At 49.7% G+C, this 26,883-nt stretch overlaps 1 protein-coding gene across 4 annotated transcripts in view; it reads left to right on the forward strand.

Moving 5' to 3' along the window:
* Positions 1–2,649: 2,649 nt before the first annotated feature.
* Positions 2,650–26,883, forward strand: part of MINK1 (misshapen like kinase 1) — a 44,290-nt gene continuing 20,056 nt past the window's right edge. For all 4 annotated transcript variants that reach the window (XM_072940504.1, XM_072940505.1, XM_072940506.1 and 1 more), the window contains exon 1: positions 2,650–2,956. In XM_072940504.1, coding sequence (XP_072796605.1) covers positions 2,900–2,956 — 57 coding nt within the window. In that variant the 5' untranslated portion in view covers positions 2,650–2,899. The remainder of the gene's footprint in view (positions 2,957–26,883) is intronic.

A 26,883-nucleotide genomic window follows, 5' to 3' on the forward strand; every position in this document is an offset into this window, starting at 1 on the left:
CACCTCCAAGATGTGCACATGAGGTTTTATAGGGTAAAGTACAAGCCTGGAGTATTTGGCCAATAGGCATGGAACAGCTTTAGCAGCATTATTATCACAAAAGTGGAAGTGAGGAGGCAGCAAACCAACATTCCAAAGCCAGATATGTATCTTTGAAAATCCAGCTGGCTAGCAAAAAAATATGAACAGCATACCAACACTAATTAACCTAGATTTACAAGTTAGTCTAGTAGAACTCAGATCAATCAGTATTCCAATACTTAGATTTGTGAGTTATCTTGTTAGCCCAGCCCAGCCTCTCCTTCACATTCCCAGACCTGTGAGTTATCTTGTTAGACCAGCCCAGCTTTTCCTTCACATTGTCTCCCCACCCTCCCCACTCCCCAGATCACATTGTATCTTAAAGTTTGGGGGGGGCCCCTTACCCTATCCCTGTGATATTAACTTGCTCATTCACTGATTCAGTATCTCTTTATTAAACATTGCCCATGAGTCGGGCATTTACTGAGGACCTACTGTGCACCAAGTGCTTTATTTTATCCTAACCTCCCTGTTACTATCTCTGTTTTACAGATGATAGGATTGAGCCTCGGAGAGCTTAATGACTTAAAGCACAAACTTCAAATTCTATGTTTTCCTCTACTATCCCACGGTCCTTTTTTTTTTTAAAAAAAATAGGTTTATTTATTTACTTAGTTTTCCAGTGGGGGGAGGTAATTAGGTTTATTTATTTGTAGAGGAGGTACTGGGGATTGAAGCCAGGACCTCGTGCAAGCATGCATGCATGCTAAGCATGTGCTCTACCACTGGCTACCACTCTACCACTCCCCTCCCTGCCATGGTCTTGTCCTTGAATTACTGTATTTCACAATGCCTACCCAGACACAGAGGCCTTCATTCAATTACCTGTTACTGAACCTCGAGTCAGTGCCAGACCCTGTGCTGAGTAAGACTGACATAATTCCTGCTTTTAAGGAGAATCAGACATTTACAATTCAAATTGTTAAATGTTACCATGGGTTTAAGCCAGGTATCTACAACAGAAAAGCCAAACTTAGTCTCAGTGGGTCAAGGAAGGCTTCATGGAGGAGGCAATTAAGCTATGAAAGACAAAACAAACAGCAGTGAGAGTGGGCATGGTCAGAGAATTCCAGGGAAAAGGAACAGCAAGTGCAAAGGCTGGAGGAGGGTCCGCTGAGTTCTGGGAACTGTGAGTAGAGGATTTCCATATGGCTAGAACAAGTGAGGTTGAATGGTGGAGTGTTGAGAAAACAGGTCACGAGAAGCAGGCAGAAACTTGAAAGATCTTGGTTGCCACACTTTAGACTCTACTCAAAAGACATGAAGGGGAGCCAGTGAAAGATCTTAAACAGGAGAGTGACATAAGGTTTGAGTTTTAGAAAAATCACTCTGAGTGTCGAGAATTGATGTAACGGGATAAGAGTATAGGAGGTAAGTAAGGATTGTGGCTCGGAATAGGACAACAGCAAGCTAAATGGGTGGGGAGGGGGAAGGGGAGCAAGACTGGATGTGCATCCAAATGTGCGAAGGAGAAGGATCCAGAAAGGAGGGTGTTTGCCCTTCTCCAAGGACTTTTCATTCAAACTCTCCTGAGTGATGTTTACATTAAGGCTGGTGGTGGGGTCTTTCAGAGATACTATTGTCGCTGGAAGTGATCTTGGAGCTCAAACAGCTTTCTCCTTCGACTTCACAATGAACCTTTCGAAAGGCCCAGAGAAGCAAAGCAACTTGCTCAAGGTCACACAGCATGTCAGTGGCAGAACATGACTCCTTGTTCTTTATATAGCATTACCCAGACTCCAATGAGGCTAATGGCTGAGAGTGCTATGCCAATATGACTAGACCTAAGGTGACCGAAGCAAGATGCGCAGGGGTTGGACATAGATTCCTCCTCCTTCCCTCCTCCACCTCTTTCCCACCCCTTCCCCCACGCACAGCTCCAGTGCTCAATGAATAATTGTTGAAACAGCTCCTTTGTGCGGAACAAGAGGTGCAGAGACAAAGATCTGCAGTAGGATTCCCTACCCTGAGATCTGAGGTCCCCTACTCAACACTCCTGACTCCGGCCAGGGAAGAGGGTAAAGGGCATTCACGAGCCAGCCAGCCCCACTCCACTCCCCAGCTCCCAGGTGGTTCTCACGAAGAGGCCCCTCCCTCAGTGGCTCCACTGTTGCCATAGCAATTAGGTGGGTGGACAGCCCATCCTATCTAGAGGCCACTCAGCCCTCGCGTGGGGAGTTACCATAACAACGCCCCTAGTAATAGAGGGGGTTGGGTCCCTCCTCCCCTCCCCCGCAAACAAGAGAGGTGGGTGGCTTGAATGGCTGCTGGGCACACGAAAGAGGGAAAGAGAAGGAGAGGCGTCAAAGGAGGGCCAAGAAGGAAATGGGAAAGAGAAAAGACAAATAAAAAAAAGGGGAAGGGAAGGAAACGCATGTGCGCACGCGCGCTAGCTGGTGGGCGAGCTCCGCGGCCGCCTCGGCCGCCGCCCACTTCTTTCATGCCAGGCTTGCGCGGTCGCTCAGTCCTCGCTTGCGCCTGTCGCTCTCTCTCCTGCGCCTGCGCGCAGGTGTCGGCGCCGAGGGGGAGGGGGAACCCAGCGCGCTCGCGTCACGTTCCCTCTTCCAGCCTCCCGGTGCACGGCCACTCTGCGCCTGCGCAGCGGAGTCGGGAGGCTCGGGTTGCAGGCTCCTGGGCGATAGCTCCTGTCAGTCGGTGGGTCGGTCCTCCTGCCGGCCCTCCCCCTCCCCGTTCTCCGGGGGAGGCGCGGTGGAGTCCGCCCCCAGGATCCCCCGATGGGGGAGAAGCGGCGACGGCGGCAGCGGAATAACCGAGCCGGAGCGTGAGCGGCCCCGGGGCCCCGTTCCCGGCGGAGGCCATGGGCGACCCAGCCCCCGCCCGCAGCCTGGACGACATCGACCTGTCCGCCCTGCGGGTGAGCGCGCCGCCCCCCAGCCTCGCCCTGGTTCCGGTCCCCGCCGCAGGGGAGAGGGTGGCCGCAAGCCTCACGCGGCGCTCTCCGGGCTCCTGGTCCCCTCGGCGACCCCCGCCCTCCCTCCGATCCCCTCCGCTTTCCACGCGCTGCAGATTCTGGGAGCCTGTTCGGTCCCCGCCCTGGGGTGCCCCGCCCCCACACTTCCCTCCACCTCTACCTTTACTCAGGTTCCGGACCCCCTTCCTCCCAGGTGTTTGAGGGTCACCCTCTGGTTCCCGTGGACGTAGGTCCCCCCCTCACCTGCTGAATCTTTACTGTGGTGCCCCTCCCTGGTTCCCTACCGCCTGTGGGGCCTCGTCCCCTTGGCTCTTACTTATATTTTCTTCCTCCCCCTCCTCTTCCTCGGCTTCCCGAATTCTGACTTTGCCACTGCTTGACAGCCTCCCCCTCATCACTCTTTCTTCTCCTCGCCCAGCCCCGAATTGCATCTCTTCCCCGGTCGGCACTTCAGCCTCCCGTCTCCGCCGCACACCTCTTACCGTCGCCCTCATCCCCCCGCTCGGCTCTCCTCGTGCCTTCGCTCGGGTTTCAAGTGCAGCAGTCCAGAACCAGGCATTTCCGGTCTCAGGGTCCCCGCATCTTAGATTACCAACTCTGCAGCAGTGTGGGGCTGGGAGGAAAGACAAGTGCACTGGGGGAGGAGGGGACACATTTCTTGTCTTCGGAAACTACGGCCCGGGCTGGGAAGAGGATGTTTATATGTCTGCACACACACGAACACATGCAGCATGTGGTCCATCAGGTTGGGAAAAGCCTGGGTATTTGTGGCTTTGCTGGAGGGAGGGGGAGGCAGTGGCGATCTCTCCAGGGAGGGGCTCATTAGAAAAGGAATAAGAGGAAACAGCTGCAGCGGGAATTTCTTCGAAATACCTGTTTGTTGTCCCTCCTGGGGCTCTTGCAGGCCCTCATTTGAGAGCTTTCAGCTGCATTTATGGGTTTTTCTTCAGCAGGGGGCCCTGGTTTAAGGGGCAACTGAGTGATTTCAAGGTGAACACTCCAGCCTGTCATCCAGGGGGTGTTTTTGACCTTGTCCTTTGGGCTTTCTCAACCGGCCAGGGTGTTGGGGAGAGCAGGACCTCCCATCTCCGGGTTAGCTGCTCAGGAGGCCCCTGTTGAAATTGTCTCCTGGCTTTTGAGTTAGCCAGGGAACACGGCCAGTAGCCGGGAAAGGCGGTCAGCCACACAGGTGCCCCGGATATGACTGGAGGGGAGAGGCATATTGAAGAGAGCGGAGTCACGTCGTTAATTGGGTTTCTCTAGGTGACACAGTTTTTCCTGCCATTCAGGTCATATTCTGTCTGGTGCAGTGCTGGGCTAGGAGACCTGACTTGCTGGAGATGAGGTGATAAGTTGCTGAGGAGGAAGGCTGAGGATTGAATTTCTCTGTGTGTGTGTGTGTGTGTGTGTGTGTATGTGTGTTGCTGGGGAGAGAGGGTCTGAAGGCTTTAGAGGGAGATTCTGAAGAGCAGGTTAAACTTCGATTCTCAGGTTGAGCCAGTTGAGGTGTAAGATGGAAATCCAGGCTCCCCCGAATGTGCTCATCTTTAGGATGAACCACACCTTCCCTTCCCACCTTGGTTGTTGATTAACCTCGGCTACAGGCTCCCTTGGCTGTGGTGACTTAAATATAATAAAAAATGGGTGGGTCCAGACTATGACCTTTGGTTTCAACCTTGTGGGACTCTGCTTGGGCTTCTCTTTTCCTTTAGCCTCTTCTCATAATTTGGCCTGGATCCTCAACCTGGGATTTCCAGCAATTCTGCAAATACCCTCTGACCTTGGATATGGTATTTCCCTTCTAGACTCCTCTGCTTGAAGCAGTGTTAGCCTCTTTCCTCAATTGCCTCCTGCCTTATTCTCTTTCCCTTCCTCAGGAGAGCCCAGTGACCTGCTCCCAGTGCTTGTCTCTCCTGCCTCATTCTTTTTAAGAAAGCATTCCCCTCCCCCACTGCCACCCCTGTACTCCCAGGCTTGAGGGAGGGCTTTCTTTGAAATAGGGCTGCAGAGGGCCTGCTTTCTCCATGCCGCTGACCTTTTCTCGGGACCTGTCCCCTCCACTCCACCTTGGAGAGCCCCTGTGGCACTGCGGAGCAGCTCACTCATCTCTTGTTCTGATCCTGTCTGTTTTCCCGTGAGAAATGGCAACCTGGAGAATTAGCAGGAAAGCATGTTACCCTGTGCTGTATCATCTTGTGTTGGGGGCCTGGGAAGAGGATGAGGGAGGAACACATTCAGCATTTATTAGCCGGCCCGGAAGAGCCCAGGTTGTCTCTCTCCTTTTGTTTCAAGGCTTGGCTTTCAGCTGGTGATGAGAGTAATAGTCCAATATTAGAGAAGATTGAATCGTACTATCTCTTAGCGGTGTGCGGGGAGGCAGGTGGACCTGCTACTTTGTGACCACCGGCACATGTGACCTCTTTTTGGCTCATTTCTCCCCTAGCCCAGCAGCATGGGGTTGTGTTCCTAAGTTCAAGTCCCGGCTTTCTCACTTACTGTATAACCTTGGCCTTTCTCCCCCTTCTTCCCTAATTTGCTGCAGATTCTGCAGAGAGCCTTACCTTTCTACGGCTATTGTGGTGATAGTACTGAGCTCAGAGTTGCTGAGGACTAAATGAAATACTGCATGTTAAGTACTTAGTCCAGTTCTTGGCACATGGTGACCAGATGATAGCCCTTATTGAATTGTTATTAAATGATGACCAGAGAAGGCTTCCAGCACAAGTGTATCTAAAATAACACTCCCTCTCTGGCTTTATTTTGTATACATTTTATATAGCATCCCTTAGTCTGCTTTATTTCGTAGTAATTATGATCAGCTGACATACATATTTATCAACCCTGACTAAAATATAAGTTCAGTGAAAGGTAGGATTTTGACTGTTTTGTTCATTTTTGCATCCCCAGTGCCTGTAACATTGTTTTGCACACAGTGGGGGCTGAACTGTTTGTTGAATAAATGCATATGTAACAAGTAGAAGCTCTTGGCACAGCGCTTGCTTGGAGAAGACATTGTTAGGTTTCCTCTTGCGCCTTTTGTTTTTTTTTGAGGGGGGAGGTAATTAGCTTTATTTATTTACTTAATGGAGGTACTGGGGATTGAACCCAGGACCTTGTGCATGCTAAGCAGGCACTCTACCAATTAAGCTATACCCTCCCCTACTCTTGCCCCTCTTTTATACATACACAATTAAGAATATATTTTTTCTGAGTTGTTCCTGGAATCAAACCTTGTCTGGTGGTAAACAGTTCTGGAAGCCTCCACCTGAATGATGCCCTTGAAGTCAATTTAGGATCTTCCAAGAGAAAGATCTTTGTTTCAAACCTCCTTTTTGCCCAAGCTTGGTTATATTCCAGAAGAATGTTCTGACTTGGAACTCTTGGCTTCTCGCAAAGGGGAAGTATCAGTGGAGGTGGAACAGGACGAGGAGGGAGCAGACCCCAGGCAGACCTCTTTCCTCTTGCATTGCTCGTTTTGGCTGACCCGCTTCATAAGTCGAGCAGCTTCCCTTTACTGTCCAACCAGCTGGAAGTTTGAGTCTGCAGTGTCCTTCGGGCCGTGGAGCTGTGCTCAGCGTTGCTGTGTTGCAATGCCATCGTGCAGCGCCGTCAAGAGGGACTTGTTGCTGGGTAGTAGTGCTCACAGAGGTGGCCTTTCTCAAATGACTCTGTGTTGTTGTGTCTGTTCTTTGGAGAAGTCTCTTCCCCTTCCTTTTCTCTTCACAAGGCTGTGGAACCAGCACGGCTCGGAAAGGTGGCAGCCCTGGGCATGTATTTCTAGGCTGCTGAGCAACGTGGAGCTGCTACTGCATTCTGATGCACTCTCATCCAAATGCAGACGACAGAAGTGTAGACTCAGGCAGGGAAGGGAAAGGCCGACCCTGCAGCTGAGGTGGTGGCAGTGTGAGGACTTTTCCCTGGAGACCTGCAAAGGGAAGGGGAGGGCTGTTTGGAGAGCTAATGGCATTTGGAGCAAAGTGAAAAGCTGCTTTGACACCATGATGGAAGGAAGGTTGCAGAGAACTTTGCTGGAACCAGATGTTCAGCCGTTCCCCAAAGGAGGGAAGAGATCACACCCCCATCATGCTGTGGGAAGGGCAGATTGCCAGAGCCCTTCGCGCTACTCACTGCGCTACTCACTACTCGGAGGGGAAGGTCTCTGGAGAAGTCAGGTCTTCCCAGATAAGAGAACAGTTGGAGGGTCAGCCAGAGAGCCCCCTGGCTACCCCCTCACACTTGCCCCAGGAGCTCAGTTAACACTATGGTGTGTAGACCCCGATTTCAAAGCTGGCCTCCATTCCTTTCGACCTTGAGTGATGTGCCTAAAACGGGGTAACTCCCATAGCTTGGGTATGTGGAGTGTCCTTGCTTGTTGTCCTGGGGACAGGATAGCAGGAGTGTGCTCTTTACAAGCTTGCGCTCTGGTGTTGGTCTATAAATGAGGAATACAGCAACCTCTCAACCCAGGAACATAAAACAATTCTGGCACTGCAGGGCATCTCCAGAAGCCATCTGAGAGTCCATCTAACTAATCCTTCTATCGCCAGAGTTGTACCAGAGAAAGTTATTGATAATACCCTTTCCAGCATCCATCAGTCACCAAGCAGCGTTGATCTACTGTATTGAGAATCAGGTTCTAGGTACCACAGGAAGGGTGTAATGTTGTGCTTGATAATATTCTAAGTACTATTTAATCAGAACTCTGGGACCATCCACCTAAGAAATGCTTTTGCAAGCCGAGGCTCCCCTTTTTTTAAAACTGTTACGGCCTTCCTCACTATCTTAGAACCCTCAGGGTCAGAAAGTTTTTTGTTAAATCTGATGGCTGTCAGTTATACTAATTTTCTGTCATCTCGTGGTCAGTCATCTTGAAAGCTGATATCCAGTGTCTTCCCCTCCCCCAGCACTCACTTTACACCCCCAGCTCCCTCAGTCTATGTTTTCCTAGGTTGAAGAAATTGAACAATAACAACAAGAACAAAAAATTAGGTTAATATGTCAACTCCTAAAGCATTTCTTGAATGCCCACAGAATATAGGGAGATACAAAAACATGAATTGGTAGAAGACCTGGATTCCGTCTAAGCCCAAGTTCATTTTCTCCTCTCTCTCTTCCTGCCCTTCTCTGCCTAACCAGCCAGTCCTTGACTAGAGTCTGGGATTCTTCTGTCTAAGGGAATCTCCTCCAGAGGGTGGTTGAAAAGGTACCTGAGGCTTTTTGTTCTTTATAAGGGTCAGGATTGGTAGAGGGAGGAGAGAAGGAAGGGATGGAATTGTGGTGATCCAAGGAGCCCCTGGAGATTGTGTCCAGTGGCCAGACAGCCCAGGTACTTGCTAACTGTGAGTAGGATTCCCTGTTCTGCTTCAGTAAAGAGCTAGAACTCAGCGCAGAGGATGCAATGGCCAACAAGACAGACGTGGTTTTCCTACAGTCTGGTAGTGGGGAGACACTAATAAAGTGATCATGTATGTGTAGTTACAAATACATAAAATTGTAAGCCATGAGGTAGCAGAAAACTTCAGCATGCCACGAGAGCACAGAACAAGGATTGTCTTCACTTTTTACAAGACAGAAATATTTGGTTGGTTGATTGAGAGAGAAACAAATCACATGTCAGAAAACCGAGCTGGCATTGTCACAGAAAGAGCAGATAGACGTGAACCAGCAGGTAGAATTTGGTGGTGACCCTGGAACGGGCTTTCTTAGGGTGGAGCATTTGGTCAACAACCAAAGGCCAGGGGCCTGAGGATGGGGTGGAAACTCCAGGCTCAATTTCCAAAAGGATTTCTTCTGAACCTTCCTGTAGGAGGAAAAAAAAGTTTGTCTGTTTCAAAGGGATATGGAAAGGGCATTTGGGTCGGGTCTCTGAGCGCTGGGGTCCGTGTGGACTCCTGCGTCACTCCACAGAGGAGGGGTGGGTGTGCTTGCTGTCTGAAGTGGGGCGTGAGGGAGAAGGGTATACCGCTAGACGTCTTATATTTTTAATAAAAATTGTATACATTTAAGGTGTATAACATGTTTTTTTTTTTAATTTTTAATTGAAGTACAGTCAGTTACAATGCGTCAGTTTGTGGTATACAGCACAACGTCCCAGTCATGCATCGACATACATAATATATTCGTTTTCATGTTCTTCAACATGTTTTGATATACATAGATACGAGGAAATGGTAACTACAGTCAAGCTAATTGACGTTGTCATCTCACACCCATGTGGCGGGTGTGGGGCGTGTATGTGAGACTAAATGTTAGCTGGCCTGAGTGGTGGCTAGGGTTGGAAGGTTGGAAGAGAGGTAAGTCTCACAGAAATAAGCACAGGTAGGCCCAGCCTTGGGCTCAGCTCTTGTGGTCTGTGGGATGTGGGCTTCTTCCTCCCATTAGATAGAAACTATAGAAATAGGTGCAACTCTCAGTTTACATTGTGTACAAGTAGAAGTGTGTAGGGGGAGTGTTACTGATCTTGCATATTTGAAATGAAACAGGGTTGGGGAAGCCACAGTCTTGGGCTTCTTGGAGGAGCCAGACTCCAGGAGCAGCAAGTGTCAGGAGCGTGGCGGCATCCAGGCTGGCAGGATGGGCTGTGAGAAGTATTTGGTGGCAACCCCTGCGGGAGGAGCCTTGGTGGCTGGGGAGAGAGATGAATGGAGGATGAGGAGTCTCTCCCTGAGAGATCTCTCTCCCCGAGAGAAGCACTGCTGGTTGGTCAGGGAGCAGGCAAGGAGACCTTTGACAGAGGAAGGAAGTGCCTGTCCCCACAGCAGGAGAGTCTGACCCAGCCAAGGGTGACACGTGAAGCGGGGAGTTTCTGTTGTCATATCCGGGAACCCCGCCGCTCAGAGTCCGTGACTAAGTCCGTGCACACAGCGGTGAATGCACCTCTGCTCTACCTTTAGGATGAGAGGGGCCTCCTTAAAGCAGGCCTGATGGCAGCGGGTCTTCTGAGGGAGAATGGGAAATTCCTTGCACCCTCTTCCACCAGAAACCACTTGAGAACAGGATCTGAAGAGCTTGGATGGCTGAAGTGCTCCTGGAACCACACGCTTTGCTGAGTTTTCTGTGAACAGCGGTGCTTACGGGGACAGGATGAGGGTCAGGAGGGCCGAGTGAAGAAAATTCCACCTCCTTCCAGCCACCTCAACTTCTGCTTGTCCCCCCAACCGTCCCTCCTCTGCCGACCGTGCCAGCCCTCACTGGTGACCTCCACCTTCTCAGATCCTGTAATTTAGTGTTTGCATCTATTTGGCCCATATTGAATAATATTTCATGGTCTTGTTTTTCCTACCACTTCCTTACATGTAGGGCCCATGGTCCAAATTTCCTGTTGATCCTCCCGTGCCTGCAGAGATGCTGAGCACATGCTAGAGGTTCAGTAATTACTCGCTTGGTAAGAGACATGAGCCTAAGTATTCTTGTGACTCTCCCCCTAGAGTGCTCCGTGTATGCTGGGCACCATGTGACACCAAAAAGTACAGGTATTTACTCAGTGGTTCTCCTGTGGGGTGGCACTGCCCTCCTAGTGGGTGTTTGGAAATGTTGGGGAGGATGGTTTCATTGTCACTTTGTCTGGGAAGCACTAACAGCATTAACGTGTAAGGATCAGGGATGTTTACCACCCTGCGATGACGGGGCAGCACATTGAAGGATTGTTTTCCCACCCAAATTGCCAGCAGTGCCTCTTGTGAACTTGTTATGGACGTGAGAAAGGTCAGGTGAAGGACTTGACGTGCTTCTCCCATGAAGTTGGATGTTGCTTCTAAATCTCTTTCCCTTCTTTCTGGGTGGAGAGAGGAATGCAGGCTCTAAATTACTCGTGTGCACGGTGCATCTGTCTCCTGGCAGCTTTTATTTGTCTGCCAGCACACCTCTGCAGGTAAAATGGGCAGGTGCCAAGCCAGGCTGTAAGGAGGAGGATTTTTGTGTTCTCTCTTCACCAGCCACCCACTCTTTCTTTCAAGGCACATTTGTAAGAAAGTGGCTGAAGCCTGTCATACTTGATCTCCAGTTCTGAGTGGCTCAGGAAAGAGTCTTCCAAAAAACAAGACTCCATACCTGCGATAAACTATGATGGAAAATAATCTGAAAATATATATGTCTATAATTGCATCACTCTTGCAATGGACACAAGATTGTAAATTGACCACACATCAATTAAAAAACCCCAATTGGACAGGGGTTCCCCAAAGCCTGAGCAGCAGGAGGTGGAGTTTGGCGTGTGCATACAGTGCTTGAGAGAGGAGGCTGGCACATCTGTGTCTTCTCTTGGGCCTTCTCATCCTGGGGTTGCCCCTGGAAGACAGAGGTGTGCTGAGTGATGTCACTGCTCAAATTGCAGGGGGGTGACCAGAAGAGATCCCTTGCCTGGTATCCTTTGGAGAAGACCAGAGCTGTGGGGTGGGTGAGCGGCCGGGAGTAGACACGTCTGTGCAGTCATCACATCTCACTCTCCGAATCCAGCTTAGGAGGGATGACTGGATGGGCTCTGGTCTTGTCTAGCTAAGGTTTGGAGACCTGGAGAACGTCCCTCTAACCTTCACAAGGTCTTCCATCACCGTGGAAACTCCCTACGACCTACATGACAAACAAAACAAGGTTGGCGTGGGGAGGGGGGAGCTGGAGGGAGGGGGTGGACGGGGAGCATGTGGTTCAGAAGTTAGCTGGGCGCTTTATCCCTTCAGGCCTCTAAGAAGCCCTCTTTTTTTCCCTTTTTCTTCAGTTCGGAACAAGGATTGCTCTGATATAAGTCATTTATATTTTAATGTGGATTCATTTCAGAAGGGGTTTTTAGGGTGGAACAGGAATAATAATGAATACTTCTCATGCAGTATGTTCTCTCCTTATATAATCTCATTATCCCTCACAATAACCCTTTGAAGTGGGATGTTTTCCTCATTTTTAAGATGAAGAAACCAAGGGCTTACAGAACTTGGAAGTTAAATAACTTGTCTGTGGGTTGGACGGCCAAAAAGTGGCAGATCCCAGACGCAGACGCAGGTTCTGACCCAGTGCTGGAGCCTGGGTGCCCCCGTGTGCGGGGGGTGGGGGGCTCCCGGGGGGGGGCTCCCTGGGTGCATGCGCACTGAGGGGAGGACGCAGTGCCGCTGGCGGTCTGGACCATGTGCCTGGGGCAGTATTGCTTTCTACTTGCTTTAATTGTAAATGTGGGGCGTGTGGTCAAGAGGCTTCCCGAGCTCATTCTGAATAATATAACACTGTCCAGAGAGTTTCTGTGGTAAAGGATTAGGAGACTTTTGGAACATGGTCTCCTTCCCAGACTGGAAGGAGCCCGTATGAGAAATGGTCCCTGCCTCCAAGAGGACATGATGTAGATCTGTCTTGATAGAGGACAGGTTTTCATCATATTCCTGGGGCATTTGTTTGAGACAAGGGAGTAAGTGACTTTAGCCTGAGCCTTTGGGAACTGCTGGTGGGTGGGCGTTGGTGGGCACACGCTGGGAATACAGAACTCCATGGGGCCTGTGCCCAGAACTGGTAGAGATTTCTGGATGTCAGGCTGCCGGGCAGAGCACTCTGATGTTGGAGGGGGAGCATGCAAAAGAATTCAGATTTAGTCTGGAGGAGAGAGTGAATGATTCCAAAGAAAGCCTGTTCTTCAAAGGGAGGAAAGGAAAGTGATCTCACTCCCCCCCCGCACCCCCTTTTAAAAATTTGTTTTTATTATAGTTAAATATGTATAACATAAAATACACCACTTTAGCCATTTTAAAGTGTACAGTTCGGTGGCATTAAGTACATTCACATTGTTGTGCGACCATCACCACCGTCCCTCTCCGGAACTTTCTCCCCTTCCCCAACTGAAACTCTGTCCCCATTAGACACGAACTCCCCATTCCCCTCCCCCACCCCCTGGCCACCGCCGTGCCAGGGCTCCTCCCTCTTGTGTGTGCAGAGTTGAGCAGAGGGCTGACATTGCAGATGCCTAGTGTTTGTCGAGTCAGGTGAGGTGACCTGTTTCAGAAGTCCTTGTGTCATCAGCCAGCCCTGAACCACCCCCTCCCTCCTGGCTCCTGTGCAAGGCAACCGGGGTTTGAAGTGAAATGTCTGCATGGAATCACAAAAGAAAGAGAAGTGGAGGGTTTCTCTTCCGAATTCAGCTCCATGCGCCCTCTCCCAGCCGCGACTTGCTTCGTGGTCCTGTTGTGCTTACGTTCATCATCTTGCTTGTTCTCAGCTCTTCCTCCTCATCCTGGGGGTCTGGTGGGTAGGTGCCAGAGGAAGTTGGAAAGGAGGTCATGTAGGGTTTAAGATAATGAAACATAACAGCGTTTCTGCATTTGTGTGTGAGGGGTACGCGCGTTCCCTGGGAGCCTCCCTGGAAGGAGGAGAAAACCACACTGAGATGAGGACCTTGGACCCAGCAGAGTGTCCTTGTCCTTCCTGTGTTCCACCTTGGGGTGGCCAGTGGTGCATCTCTGGCTGGAAGCTGTATTCCACACACATGTGTTCATGTATCAGTGTAGAAGGAAGGAGTGATTAGCTACTAAAGGTGTTGTGGGGAAGCCGTGGGCGGCCTTTGAGGCCCTTCATTGTCACCCTCCTGGGCCTCCAAGCCTGCTCAGTTTGGAGCCAGGTCAGGCTATTTCCTTCTGTGGTGTCCACACCCCTGGACAGACCCAAAGCATGACCTAGAATTGAGTTGGATTTCTTAGAATAGCGGTGACCGATTCAGTGGCCTGCCCGGCCTCCTCACTTTCCTTTGTCCACACCATTTACAGTTTCTTCACTGACCTTCATGGGGAAAGAAGGAAAAAGGAAGGAGAGGCAGGCTTGGCACTAAAGTCACCCAGGAGGAGAAAAAAATGATTTTTCTCTGTCTTCTGCGTGCAACCTTAGAGGATGCTACATGTATTTTACCGTCATCTTCCAGGGTCTGCCCAGTGACCTTTCTCACCACAGCCCCTCTCACTATAACCTAAAGCCTATTTCTTAAATTGAGCCAGGTATGAATTGGGGTTGATCTTTTTTCTTGGACTGAGCCTGGCTCACCTACCCCTGGTGTTTGAAGCATAAATGAAGGAACGTTCCCCTCACTCACTCGGGGAAACACAGCCTTCCTTAGGTGCTGTCCTGCAGTCCGGAATTACGCCTGCCTGGATATGGTTATCATCACCACCACTATCACTAATAAAAGTGAAAAGTGGCTTAAGTGCCTGTGTTTAAAGCAGAGCATCCAGGGCCATCTTACATTTTTAAGGGTGCCAGCAGTGAGTCAGGGTCCCAGAGCTGGTCAGAGCTGACTTCCGACATGCCTGCGCTCAAGCACTCTGCTGCGGTGCCCAGTCCCCACCAGAAACAAAGGGCTCACGTGTGTTTGGTCAGCCTGGGGTCCAAGGTACGTTCTGTGTAGATGAGGTGTGTTTCACAAGTCAATGATTAATGCTCCCGCTACTGCCCAGATCCCCTGCCCTGGCCTCATAAGCTGCTCCGATAAGGCAATGCTGACATCTCCAGAGAGCTCCCAGTCGGAGGCCTGCAGACACAGTGGTGTTGGAGTTGAAGCAACATGATACATGGAGTGAGCGTGGCATTAGGAGCTGGGAGACCTGGTTCCTGTTTCAGTTCCATCTCTAGTTTACAGGATGGGTGCCATCTCTCTGGGACCTGGTTTCCTTACTTGAAGATCGACAGGATGAGAACAGTGGCTCTTAATCAGAGGCTCAATCACAATTGCCTGGGTAGCTTTATTTTTTTAACCTACATATGCCCAGGCCCTGCCCCTGGAGGTGATTCAGTCCATCCAGGGTGGGGCCCTGGTATACGTGTTTTCCCAGGTGATCTGATGCAGACTTCCTTTGAAAACTACTGGACCAGATAATCCTTAAGGTCCCTTAAGACTCAAGAGCCCCCCTCCTCCCCTCCTAAAACTCTGAGTGCCTGCTAAGTGGGGTGCTCTGTTGGATCTCAACAGTGACTTAAATCCATGAATGGATCAGATATGTGCTTTGCAATGTAGTGTTATAAGGAAGGGTGCACTTAGGTGGATGAAGCCAGGCAAAGGAGGAGTTGAGAGAAACAGTCTGGGAGGAGGGGGTTGGCCAGGCTGGGTACTGAGCATGGTGTCTGTGAGCTGGTCTAGGAAACAGCGCTCAGGGTGGAACAAAGTAGGGGTGTGGGCATGGGGTGTGGGCATGTGGGTTTGTTGAATGAATATGCCTAGGCATCTGAACACAAAATAAAGGGGAGGTTCAGGAGAAGGAGTGCAGGACTGGCTGTAGTAGAACTTCAGTAGGTGTGCACTCCAGAGGCCCTCCTGAGCCTGTTAGTGCGAGGGGAGGAGCGGGCAGCCCAGATGAGGGCTGACCTGGGAAGGCAGGGAACTTCTACTTGCTCTTTGAAGACGGGGACCTAGTTTAGTGGGGCCTCCCCCATCATCACTCTCCTCCAAAAGCAGAGGCGCTGGGGGCAGATTTGAATTCAAATCCCAGTTCTGTCACTTACTCTGTGACCTTTAGCAAGGTCATTACTACCCCAGTGCCTCCTTTCCCTCATTTCTTAAATGAGGATAACAAGACCCACCTAACAGGGCTGTTCCGAGGGTTAAATAAAAGTGTAAGTAAAGTGCTTGGCTTGGTAGCTGCTCATTAGACAGGTGGTAGCTGCATGGTTTCTCTTATGAAAGTGCCCAGAAAGGGTGTCTCCTGGGGTTCTGTTAACATTCCTCTCCTCTTTCGTGTTTTGTTTGGGGAAGAGAAAATCACCCAGTGTATTGAGTTCAGTTTTAATGGCTGTGGGTGGGTGACTCATTGAGCCCCCAGGTGTGGTCCTGGAATTCTCTGAGCCTGGCTTCCCCTTCCCTGCCCTAGAGCCTTCTACCATCGCCTGAAAGTCTTCCAGCTTCATTGGGAAAAAGAGCAACTTCAAAATCTACTATCTGAACTTGAAACTCCTGTTTGTCCTGTCCCCTGAGTCAGGAATTCCAGCAGGCCAGTCCTTCTGTGTAAAAGCTCGGGCCCACCCAGAGGAAGCACTCAGCCAGAGGGGGGAATACCTGCACCTCGCCCTCGGGGACATTCTGATGGGGATACATGATTCTATTCAGATGTGAGAGACAGGACTTCTGCACAGAAATGTGTAGAGTGCCTTATGGAGAGGCACAGATTTGGGCTGGGCAGCTAGCGGCTGAACAATCACTGGAGACTCAAGGCTCTTTCTGCCTCAGAGCCTTGTGCCCTCCCTACCCCTGACCTTTGCTTGGTTAACTCTTACTTGTCCTTTTGGTCTCAACAGAAATGTTACTTCCCCAGCAGGCCTTTCCTCCCCACGCCCCCAACTCCTGTGAGCCTCCCATTAATTTTTCTGATAGTGCTCAGTACTTCTTCTATTCCACAGCCTATCCCAGTCGGTTCCTGTTGTGTAATTGTGTCTTTAATGTTGGCTTCCTGTAAGCTCCATGAAGGAAGGGACTATTTCTGTTTTGTTCATTGCTACATTCTAGTCTCTACCAGACACTCGATATTTGTTGAATGAATGTATGATCACCGGGCCCTGGAGTTGGCATGAATGCACCCAGGGAAGGTTTCTTAGAAAAAAGAAGAGAGCTGGGTGGGCCTGGTTAAAAGTTGGGTGAGCATGTTTGCTCCGCCTTCCTCCTTCTGTCTCACCTATACCCCCTGGGCTTTAATTGTCATTTATTCTGAGTTGGTCCTTGGTGGGGCCAGAGAATATCTGGTCTCCACCCTTTGGAGAATAACCCTTTCTAAGCCTGTGATTCAGTCTTTCCTCCCCCTCCCTGCGGGCCCCACCCTCCACCTGCTCTTCTTCCAACTGACTCAGCTCTGCACCCTCTACCCTTCCTCCCAGGGTATCTTTCCACCGTCCCCTCGCCTGTCATAGCATTCCTTCCAAAATTCTCTCTCATGGCATCTGGTTGGTCTCCTTTCCAGAATGAGAAGCCACACAGGGGTAGGACAGGTCACAGGCTCTCTTGGTCATGAAGCCTCCCCAGCCTCTTGCCGTGGATTTGTGGGCACCTGACTCCCACAGGAGGCGGTTGGCCATGAGGTATAATGGTTTGTTTGTGCTACAATGGGAAACCAGCAGTGAGAAGCCTTATTATTAGCCAGCCCCTGATTATCGTTGTCCTCCTCTGTCTGCCAGCCTCGATGGGCCTGACGTCTCCCCCCCCCCCCCCGCCCACCTGCCTCCTCCTGCTCCCATACTCTGCCCTTTCTCTCTCCAGCGTCTGCTGGGGACCACCCTTCCTCCCTGCCCTGCAGCCCCACCTCCAGGGCCACAGATCACTCTTCTCTCTTCTCTTTCAACTGCGCTCCTCACAATTCTACTTTTGTATCTTGTTTCTTTTGTCCTGAGCTGCCACTCTTCACTCTAAATCCCAGTGACACCAGCAGTCTGGGTAAATCACCTTTGGGTGGTTTTTTCCTTGCTCTGTGGGAGGCAAGTCCCTTCACAATGACTGTGCAAATTCGTAGCTCTTTGTGGATATCAAAATGTCTTTACATCCAGGAGTTCTTGGGCGATGGGGTTGGGTAGATAAGGAAAAGGGGCTCTGAGAGGTGAAGTGATTTGCCAGTTTGCCTCCATCACGTGAAGAATCAGAACCAGCGCCCAGATCACTTTACTTCCTCAGTGAAGTACAGACACTAACTGTTCCATGTCATTCCATCTCACCAGACTCCCGGCTGCCTGGTGCTTCAGCTAAGAAAATCCGCCCCTGAGTTATCCGCGTATACTTTTGAACCTGAGTTGTCCTCTGAGATGGGACCGTCTTCTGCCTGACCCAGCCTCTTTCCATTCCTTTCTCTTTTCCAAAATGCTTAACTCTTTCCTCCTTCAGGAACCTTCTCTTTTTCTCTTCTTGTTTCCTATGGTTTTTGAGTTCTTGTTAAAGTTCCCAGTTGGTTTTAGCCAACTATATAGGTGTTCCCTGCTTTAAGAAAGTCCACTTTCTAGAAATACATATTTACCAAGCATATAAATTATGGAAAGCTGACAAAAGAGGATTCACTTTTGGTAGCTGTCCTAGTGCTTTGCTTTTAAGTAAATATTTATGGATTGTTTTGGGAGATTTGAGATAAACCCAAAACTAGTGTTAGAAACTGTTGGAAAGGGGTTGGTTTTTTCCTAAATAATACCAACTTTCTTTTATTTCTGTATTTATTCATTCAACAGAAAGATATTGAATGTGGCCTTGACCTCTAAGACCTCTTGCAGAGGATACAGACAATTAAAGAATCAATCTCCAAAAATGTAATTGGTGCCAGGAAATGGGCAGTTCAGAGTGCTGTGGGAGCAGGAAGATAGTCAGGGAAGCCTCCTGGAGGAGGTGATGACTATGCTGAAGTCTGGAAGAATGGGCATGGGGCATCCAAGTAGAGGGGAGGGGAGAGATGCTCTTGGAAGAATGGACAGCGTATGCAAAGACCCACACGAAGAACTGAGAGAAATCCAGTGGAGTGAGGGTTACTGCCTCCTGCCTCGTCCCCACACCAGCAAGAAACAAATGATCCCAGGATGGGGATGGACAGGGCTCCAGATGAACCGTACCTGGGATCATCAGCTTCAAGGCAGTCCAATTTGAGCCTAAGGAAGAACCTCTCTGGCCCACAGACAGCACATGGAATCCAGTGGACAAAGCTCTGGGGGTGGTGTGTACCATGGGAGGCCTCCTTGGATTTGCCATCGGAAGACTAACCAGGCTTGAGTTCCAGCCCCACTTTGAGAAGCTTGACTTCTTGGAACCTTGGTTTTTCTCACCTGTGAAATGGGGTAGTAATTCCTGCCTGGCCTGCCTGCAGGTCGGAGGCACACACGAGCTAATGGCTGTGGAAGCACCTTGTAGACCGTGATGAGCCGGGTGGTTGGGTGATGGCGGCCATGGCAGTGGCCGTGAGATGATGAAATTGATTCTGCTGGCCACAGACAGAGACTGATTCTTGTGTCGGGGCCAAGATCAGACTCTGGTGGCTTGTAATGTTTTAAAAGCAAAGGCCTTAAAAAGTTGAGACTTGGGAAGTGAATACTGGAGAGGTAAAGGGAAGATAACCCCTCAGCTGCCTGGAAGACCTGGCACGATCTTCCGGCTCTGGGCAGGGGGATGGCTAGCATGAGCTCCCGCAGTCTTCAGACCCAAGGCTGAGGGTTGTCCCCCGGGGCCTGCAGTTCTGTTTTCCCTTCAGAGACTCTGGAGACAGGCGGAATCTCAGAAGCAAGCTGTTTATCTTTTAGATTTCTTGGTTTATTTTTAAATTTCTGAGTGTGATGGTATTTATTTTTTCCTTTTCCCTTTCCCCACTTCTCCGGCTCGGCATCAGAAAGAGACCATCTGTCCCCTGCCTTGCCTGCGGCCATTTTAGAAGCAGCACAAGGCTGTTGAATTCTGGTCCCCTCTTCTTCTCTACCTCCCCCGCTGCCTGACTTTCTCTCCTCTGCGCTATTCCAAAGACCTCTCTCATCTTGCTACCTCCAAGTGTCAGCTACCCACCTCCTGTGGGCCTCTCCATCCTTGGAGACCTCTGGTCTGGATGAAGCCCCCAGCCCAGGGTCCCTATGCTGTGGGGAACCTGGGCACTGAGGTGTGGGGGGAACTGCTCCCCGCCTGGCTCAGGCAGGGCCCCCATCTGCTCTGACTGGTTCCTGATCAGAATGGGGTTTGTGTTCACGTGTGTGTCATGTCTGGACTTGCCTCTGCCTCCGCATGTGTCTGCATGTGTGTATGTGTTCATGTTCATGTGTGTGTTTTTCTTGGATCTTAGAGAACCAAGAGGAGTGACTTAAAAGCTACCCTTCTGCCAGCACGTAAATATCTTTCCTGGTTTCTTTCCCGCCCCTCTGCTCCGGGGGCGTACTTGAGTTCCTCCCCTCCTGCACTCTTTTCCCATAAAAACACTTCAAAGCAGCCCATAAACAGAGGACTAGTACTTCACAGTGTGGAGCCAGAAAGGGTGCAGCTCAGTTCCACAGTGTGAGAGGCAGGCTTACCCCAGAGCAGAGTGGAGCGGCAGTGGGAGAGAGGAATGGGAGCTGGGAAGCAGAGCTTTGGGAAAGCTTCCGTAGAGTCCAGTTTATTGCTGGACGTTGCGGACAATGGGGAATTGAGAAGGGTTTTCACCTTCCTTTCCCCCTCTCATCTGTCCAGTTTGGTGGCTCGGGAGGAGGTGCCCTGACCATCTCTGCTGACTTCTTTTCTCACAAGTCCATCTCCTGCTTTCCACTCTGAGCCCTTGGGGTAGGAATGGGGGTAACATGACACACTCCCCCTGGTGCTGTGGGGAAACAGAGACTGACCCCGGCCTCAGAGGGCCAGTCCTGTTGATGAAGACAGATGTCTGGACCCGTTGGGTCCTTGGGGCTGTCTGCTTTCTCTCCCTGGGTACAAAGAGAGAGGTGACCTGACAGAACTTTTCCTGCCGCTGCCCTGCCCGCAGCCCACACATGCACTCACAGCCTTGTCCTCTCACACACCCTCCTTTCTCACAAACACACACCCTCCTGTAGTGTTTCCCAGGTGCGTACATGCACACACATCCTCTAGGTGCTCACAGCTAATTGAGGGACGTCTGGGTCTCCACCCTCCACCAGAATATCCCCCACTCCGTGTCTCTGCCAGTTCTGAGTGTGCCTGCGTCCCTGGGGGCCTCCCTGCTGGGGAGACTTGTCAGCCCCTCAGCCCCTCCCCGATGCTGGGTCCGAGGAAGGGGCTTGGGGTTACTGATCTGGATGGTAGTGGGACAGGGGATGGGGTTGCCCCGCAGTCGGTGTTTTAGCGCTTGGGCTGTTGGTGTTTTGGGGGTGGCTTTGAGGCCACTGATGAGCTTCTGGGAGGTTGAAGGCCCCCTCCCCCAGGCTGTGTCTTGGTACCAGCCCTGCCTCTGCCTCCCTCTTCCTCTCTGTGTGGGCCTTCTGGGTCACAGGAAGAGCTCAGGAAAACAGGCCTATTGTTTTCTTCTGGGAGGGAGGGCAGGAGGGCCTCTCAGCCCAGCCTAGTCTCCGCACCAGATAGAGAGAGGCCCCACAGGCCCTGGCAGCCCTGTTCTTCCAGACCAGAGCTGTTGGCTCTGGGCTTCATTAGGCAGCTCTCTGTGGTTCCCTCTGTGGACCACAAGTTCCCATTCTCTTTCCCGAGCGGCCCCACACTTCTCCCCACCATCCCCCGTCTGTATCTCAGGTTTCTCTTGATCCCCTGGTCCTGTGTGTGCTTGGCAACAGGAGGAGGTGGGCTCAGGCCCCCTCCCCCATCGCTTGTCCTCCTCCTCCCCCAACCCTGGGGCAGCCCCGCCTCCTGGCACTGTTCCCCCGTTGAGGGTAGGATGGCAGCTCGCCTGGGTTAGGACACCTCACTGGTTACAGCAGCAGGACCTGCCAGGGCACATCCGCGTGAATGATCACTGCCAGGCCTGAAGCGCGGGAGAGACCAGACCTTCCCTTGTCTCTTTCCCAAGGACTCAGCCCTTCCCAAGCTTTGCAGTTCTAGTTCTTTCTACCGTTCCAGCGGAAACTGGAATCTCCTGGAATTCTTAATGGATGGCCCTTCCAGCTCTGAAATACTCTAAGACTCATGGGTCAGCAAAAGTGGGGGATAAATTTTCCTATCCTGCTGGCTTCTGCAGTTGCCTCAAAAGCAGTCTCACCCCTGATGTTTCAGCACGTGTAACTCTTCTCGACATGTTAATTCTCTTCTCTGTGTCGGCATCTGGTTTATAAGCTCCTGGAAGGTAGAGCCAGGGTGTAAGAAAGCACTCTTTGGCAGGCAGTTAAAAAGGATGCCGCAAATATTGATAATAACAGTTTGCATTTGTTAAAGTACTTCAAAACACCCGTACCCCTCAGGGAATTTCATCTCTGTGCAGAGCGGGCACAGCGGAAAGGACCCTCCCCATTGCGATGGGGACAGTTTGAAGCAGCCCAGGGAGTGGCCTGTGCTGACGGGAGGTGTTGTCGGTGGAACAGCACTGAGGCTGTGGTGGGGGCTTATCTGCCACCTCTGGGCCACCTCCAAGAAATGGGACCCCAAACCTGAGGGGCTGGCCTCCTTGTGGCCACTCTGTCCCTACCCCTTCCTCCTGGGTTCCACCATGACTCCAGACCTCACCTGTATGTTTCTGGGTACCCGCACGCCGATTGCAGGGGAGTCCTGGGGTTCTTTCCTCTCCTCTCCCTCCCATGTCCTGCAGGTGTGGCTCAGGGCGCCCTCGGCCTTGAGCTTCAACTGTTGCCCCTGCCACCACCCCATCCCAGCCAGTCCTCAAAACAATTGACCCATAAACTCTTTCCTATTTTCTCTTGGGAAATAGTCACAGCCTTTATTTTTAACCTTATCTCAGTCTGTCCTGACTCTGGAGCCAAGCTTTGTGCATTCAAATCCTGGCCCCGCCACTTAATTAGCTGTTTGACCTTGGGCAAGTTACTTACCTTCCTGAGCCTCAGTTCCCTCGTCTGCAAAATGGCGATAATAATAGTATTAACATCCTGGAGTTTTGCGGGGACTGAATTAATTCGTGTGTAAAGATCCTAGAACAGTGCTGGCTATCACTGTTCATTTTTATCAGCTTTTGAGGTCCAGAATCTCACTGTAGCCTGAGCACACGAGCTGCAGCGTCGCCCGCTCCCTGAAACTGGAGCTCTAAGGGCTTCTGGGTCGTGGTACCTCCCGGGCACGGTGGGAGTCGGTCAGTGGGGTCTGTCCCCCACTTCCTTCTCTGCTCTGCTTCGTTCTCAGCTGGCCTCTCCGCTCATGACCAGTCTCTCTTTCCTTTACCTGAGATGAGAATGGCCCTGCAGCCCTGACCATCCAGGTACCTATCTGAAATCTTCCTCTTGGGTTTTAGTTGGAATGGCTGAGCAAGAAACGCCCTTGCTCACCTTTTCTCTTCTACCTTGGATTGGCTACCCCTGGGTCAAGAACCCATCTCCTGGACTTAAGAGCTACGACTAGGGCAAGAAAGGGACCAAATGGTTGAAAATATAGTTCTTCAAGTAACAGGACCTCCGAGCAGGGCAAAGGAGGCCTGGGAGTCAAATTTTGAGGCCAGAATTTGGCTCCACTTCTTGGCTGTGCGTAACCCCGGTCATGTTATTTAATTGCTCTAAACTTCCTTCCCTGTGGAATAAATATGCCAACAGCACCTACCTTAGAATTTGTTATGAGATTATACTTCTCAAGTGCTTAGCAGTACCAGGACCAGAGAAAATACTCAAAAACTGCTAGCTAGTTAATTATTAAGGGGATATGAGGATGGTGGGCAAATGTGAGAGATCCCTGAGACAGAAAATGTGGGAGATCTCATAAGGCAGTCAAAATAAGGGCCACAGAGATGGGCAGAGCATTCTTTGCTCAGAAAAGTCCTGGGAAGGCTTCTAGACCCCAGCTTAAGTACATCACCCTTGGTAGAATCTTTCCGATTCCCCACACTTGGTCAAGTTTGTCTCTTAGCACCCTGTGGTTCTCCATAGCACATAAGAGGTACCACGGTTACAAAGAAAGAACTGTAGCGTTGTTTAGGGTCTGCCTCTCCCATCAAAATGTAAACACGTTTCTTTCTAGGGCAGGTGGCTTTCAGCAGGGACTGCCCCGTTTTACTCACTACTGTATTCCAGAGTCTGACACAACTCCTGGCACGCGGGGAGGAAGTAATACCTAGTCATCAGGTTGGCAGCTTCGTGGAAGCGTGCACTTGCACATTTAGAATCAGAGAGTTAGAAGTGCAAGTTTTCTTGTCGAAAGGGAACCCAGAGAGGTTAAGTGACTTGCCCTCAAACACACAGCCTGTTAAAGCAGCAGAACCAGAATAGAAACCAGGTTGCCTAACTCTGTATCATGTAGATGGTTGTATTTTATTATTTTCTCAGGACTTTTTTCATAGGTGTTATTAGACCGGAAGCACTTCGAGGGCTCCTTCCGTGTTAGTAGGGTAGCTTTCTTAGAGTGGAAGCTGTCCCTAATCAACAATAATGTATTGAGCCTTCTGGGAGATGCTCTTAGGATTACTATTTTTAATAATAGCTCTATTGATATATAACTCACATAGCACAAAGTTCAGCCTTTTAAAGTATTTTAGAGTGGTTTTAAGTGTATTCACAGACTTGCTATCACTACTGTCCAATTTCAGAACATTTTCATCAGCCCCAAGCAAAACCGAACACCCAACAGCAGTCACTACCATTCCTCTCTCCTCCCAGCCCCTGGAAACCACTACTCTATTTTCTGTCTCTACGGATTTGCCTGTTACAGATGTTACACATAAATGGAGCCTTACAATATGTGGGTTTTTTTTTTTACTGTCTTCTTTCATTTAGTGTAATGTTTTCAATGTTCATCCAAGTTGTAGCATGTATCATTACTTCGTATCTTTTTATTGCCAAATAAAATTCCATTATTGGAGTATCATATTATTGGACTATCCATAAATGGTTATAACACATCTATTCATTGGTAGATGGACATTAGGTTGTTTCTATTTTGGGGCTCTTATCAGTAATGCTGCTGTGAACATTTCATCTGCAGATTTTTGTGTGTACGTGTGTTTTCAGTTATCTTGGGTATCTACCTAGGAGCAGAATTCCTGGATCATGTGATAACTCTGTTTTACACCCTGAGGAACTGCTAAATTGTTTTCCAAAGTGACTGCACCATTTTACATTCCCACCAGCAGTGTATGAGGGTTCCAGATTCTCCACATGCTCATTATTGTCCATCCTTTTGATTATGGCTGTCTTAGTGTGAAGTGGTGTCCTGTGGTTTTGGTTCCCATTTCCCTAGTGACTCATGTTGAACATCTTTTCATGTGCTTATTGGCCACCATATATCTTCTTTGGGAAAAATGTCTATTCAGATCCTTTGTCCAATTTTTAATTGGGTTATTTGTCTTTTTATTGTTGAGTTATTTTATCCTTAAGGAGTTCTTTTTACTATTCTGGATACAAGTCCTTTATCAGATATAAGTCTTTATCTAGATACAAGTCCCTGATCAGATACATAATTTGCAAATGTTTTCTCCTGTTCTGTAAGTTGTCCTTTCACTTTCTTGATGGTGTCCTTTAAGCACGTAAGTTTTAAATTTTGATGAAGTCCAATTTATTTTTTTTTCTTTGTCGCTTGTGCTTTTGGTGTCATCTAAAACCATTCCTTGATCCAAGGGCATGAAGATCTACTCCTTACATTTTCTTTTGAGATTGTTACCATGTTAGCTCTTAAACTTTTCGGGTCTGTGAACCATTTTGAACTAATTTTTTGTGTATGGTATGAGGTGTAGGGGTCCAACTCCAGTCTTTTAAATGTGGATATTTGGTTGTCCTGGCACCATTTGTTGAAAAGACTATTGAATGGCCTTGGCGCTCCTGTTGGAAATCAATTGACCCCGAATGTAAGAGTTTATTTTTGGATTCTCAGTTCCAGAGCATTGATCTGTATGTCTGTCATTATGGCAGTATCATGCTGTCTTGATTACTGTAGCTTTGCAGTAAGTTTTTTAGTTGAGAAGTGTGAGTCCTCTTTGTTCTTCCTTTTCAAGATTGTGTGTCTCTTTTGGATCCTTTGCATTTCTGTATGATCTTTTAGGACAAGCTTGTCAATTTCTCAAAAAAAAAAAAGCTAGAATTTTGATAGAAGTGTACTGAATGTATAGGTCTTAACAATATGAAGTCTTCTGATCCAGAAATAGGGGATATCTTCCCATTTAGACCTTTAATTTCTTTCAGCAATGTTTTACAGCTTTCAGTGTACATGTCTAACACATCTTTGGTTAAATATATTCTTTTTGACAATATTATAAATGGAATTGTTTTCTTAATTTCATATTTGGATTACTCATTGTAATATGTAGAAATAGAGTTGGTTTTTGTATATCGATCTTGTATTCTGCAACCGTGGTGTACTCAATCAGTTTAATAGATGAGATTAATATGTGAAATTGAGGTTGAAATCCTTGGGTTGGATAGCATGTGGTGGACTAGAGTGGCTAGGGAAGACTTCCCTGGGGTCGGGGTGGGGGGGGGAACTTGGAATATGGCTTGGCTGACGAGAGAAGTCATTTTAGGCAGAGTTGGCCACAAGAACATAGGGGGAAGTGGGCATGAGTTGAGTCAGTGAGGATGGAGAGCCGGCGTAGGAGAGAGCAGCAGGGAGTCACTGCGCCACTGTGACTCCACTCAGACCGCTCCGGCTCCCCGGGTAGTCCTGCGCCTCCATTAACCTGTTAGAAACCCCCTAAAGCACCATTTCTCTGTGCCATTGACCCTCTGCATTGGACTCATCCAGAGGATCTGTTAAATATACAGATTCCTGCTCCTCACCCCAGACCTACAGTGCTAAATCTGGAGCGGGATGCTAGGATGCTTACATGTCCTGAAGTCTGAGAACTGTGTAGCATCTCTTCCCAAGCTTTCCCACCTCATTCACTCCTACGTAGTAGATGGTCTTCCCTCTGACATCATAGACAATTGGGTCTTCATGGAGCTCCCCTACCTTCCTTCCTCTTTACTTCAGCATGGGTCTCTTCCTGTTCTCCTCTCTCCCTCCTCTCATTAATTGTCCCCATCCCTTCCCATCTCCCAGCAGCTGGCTGGACAAGAACCAAGCTGCTGAGAGCAGTTTGAGCACCAGAGAAGGAGCCGGAGAAGGCCTGCAGAGCATCGCCCCAGAGCTGTGCCCCGGTGCAAGGGCAGGCCAGGATTGACGGGGCTTCCCAGGAGCAGAGCACCTCCTTCTGGGGATGGTTCTAGATCAGCATCGAAGGGGGTGACTGAGCACACAGACAGGCACATATTTGAAGGGCTCACGTTTGTAGCCAGATCAATGAAAAAATTGTACGTGAACTTTGGTGCGTGTTTCTGGGTGTTCTGACTCCTGGGGTAAGTGTATCGGAGAAGTAAGCACTGTTGTACTTGGTCATTACTGT

Source organism: Vicugna pacos, chromosome 16 (assembly GCF_048564905.1).
Source record: "Vicugna pacos chromosome 16, VicPac4, whole genome shotgun sequence".
Taxonomy (NCBI): domain Eukaryota; kingdom Metazoa; phylum Chordata; class Mammalia; order Artiodactyla; family Camelidae; genus Vicugna; species Vicugna pacos.